General features: G+C 33.9%; 1 protein-coding gene across 1 annotated transcript in view; it reads right to left on the bottom strand.

The window, feature by feature from the left end:
- The window catches only part of LOC106466120 (voltage-dependent L-type calcium channel subunit beta-4-like), a 97,986-nt gene that overhangs the window by 45,149 nt on the left and 51,190 nt on the right, over nucleotides 1-1,647 (bottom strand). Inside the window, exon 4 of the mRNA XM_022394075.1 lies at nucleotides 317-439. Coding sequence (XP_022249783.1) covers nucleotides 317-439 — 123 coding nt within the window. The remainder of the gene's footprint in view (nucleotides 1-316; nucleotides 440-1,647) is intronic.

Raw genomic sequence — 1,647 nt, forward strand, 5'->3', positions numbered from 1 at the left:
CTATCTTCAATCTATCTGTCGCTGGCTTTATTTGCCGGGCTTATATATTAAAAAAGAGGGCGCCTGGCAAGCACTCAGACATTCGCGTGGTTCCTAGATATGGCATGATCCTTCTAGAAATCCAGCGCGCATGCTCCCAGCGTCGCGTGACTTCCGCTGTCGTAACATTACCAACATGCGCACACACCAACCAATAAAATTTACACATAACTCTCTCTCAAATACAGATGTAGTAACTCATTATGGTTTGTTCTCTTCAAATACATAGTAAAACTTACTATATGATTAAAGATGTTTAAACCAGTTCTATACTTACTTCTTTAATGTGAAGAAAGTCTTTAACATCAAAAGATATTGCACATCCATGCACAGGGCTATCATCATCCAGTGTTCCATCATAAGCAACATTAGTACGGACAGCAAATGTTACCGGTTTTGTCTGTGGAGAAAAAGTAAAATTTCGTAATAAATTTTTGATGTTTTGTTCTCTTCCATAACTTTGCACTAAATAGCAATATAACTATCTATATGATAATCAAATTAAAAAGCACTCATAATTTCCACATTTTGTCAGAAACAATATTTAAAATAAGAAACCATTTAAATAAAAAGCTTCTTTTTCTAAATGTAAAATAGTTTCTGAGGTACTTACAAAAATAAAACAAAACCTTAACCTCAAATATATTTTTACTTAAATCAAATAGTTGCCTCCAGAACTGGTGTGGATAGTTCATTGCATAAAAGTCTCTCAAATTTCAATATTAAATACTAATTTATTCACGTGATCATATTGTTACGACAGCGGAAGTCACGTGACGCTGCTGGCGCATTGGCGCTAGTGGCGTGTGCGAGGAGTTTCTGGAATGATTATGAATTTCCTAGTGCATTCGAAACGCCATCTTCTTTAGTATATAAGCCTGGCAGAGAAAGCCTGCGGAGAATGAATGAAGAGAGTTCTGGGTAATTTACGATTCTGTTTCGAGGAAATGTGTGTTTACGAGATTGTGAATAACTGTGATTTATAGCATGTATTATAAAATTTGTTCAGTTTATAGTAACGAGAAAGTACTGACAGTGGAGTTAACATGTACTAAAGTTTGTATCCAGAAAGAATAAACTGGTTTAATCAATAAACTGGTCTCGGAAAGGATTTATACCGGAAATTATCAAACAAGCAGATACGTAACAATATTGCTGTTGTAATTTGTAAATGACTTTGCAATATTTCTACTTTAAATCAATAAAGAAAAGTTTTGAGCTTCCTCTATGAATTAAAATAACACTTAATTTATATAGCCAGCTATAACTCGTTGTATAATCCTTTAGAATAAAAAAAATTACCTCTACCTTTTCAAGCTTTTTAAGAGCTTGTTTCTCTGTCTCCCTGTGGGACAGAAAAGAGGAAGAAAAAAAAAGTGGAAACCAGACGTGGCAAATCAAACTAAGACTTAGCAGATTTGATGGCAGAAATACAAGAACAGTAAAAGAAACAACAAGATAGATTACAGTAGTTGTTGGAGGAAAAATAAAAGAAACAACAAGAGAGATTACAGCAGTTGTTGGAGGAAAAAAATGAAACAAAAAGAGAGATTACAGCAGTTGTTGGAGGAAAAAGAAAAGAAATAAGAAGAGATATTACAGCAGTTG

This window comes from Limulus polyphemus, unplaced genomic scaffold (genome assembly GCF_000517525.1).
Source record: "Limulus polyphemus unplaced genomic scaffold, Limulus_polyphemus-2.1.2 Scaffold2157, whole genome shotgun sequence".
Lineage (NCBI taxonomy): Eukaryota > Metazoa > Arthropoda > Merostomata > Xiphosura > Limulidae > Limulus > Limulus polyphemus.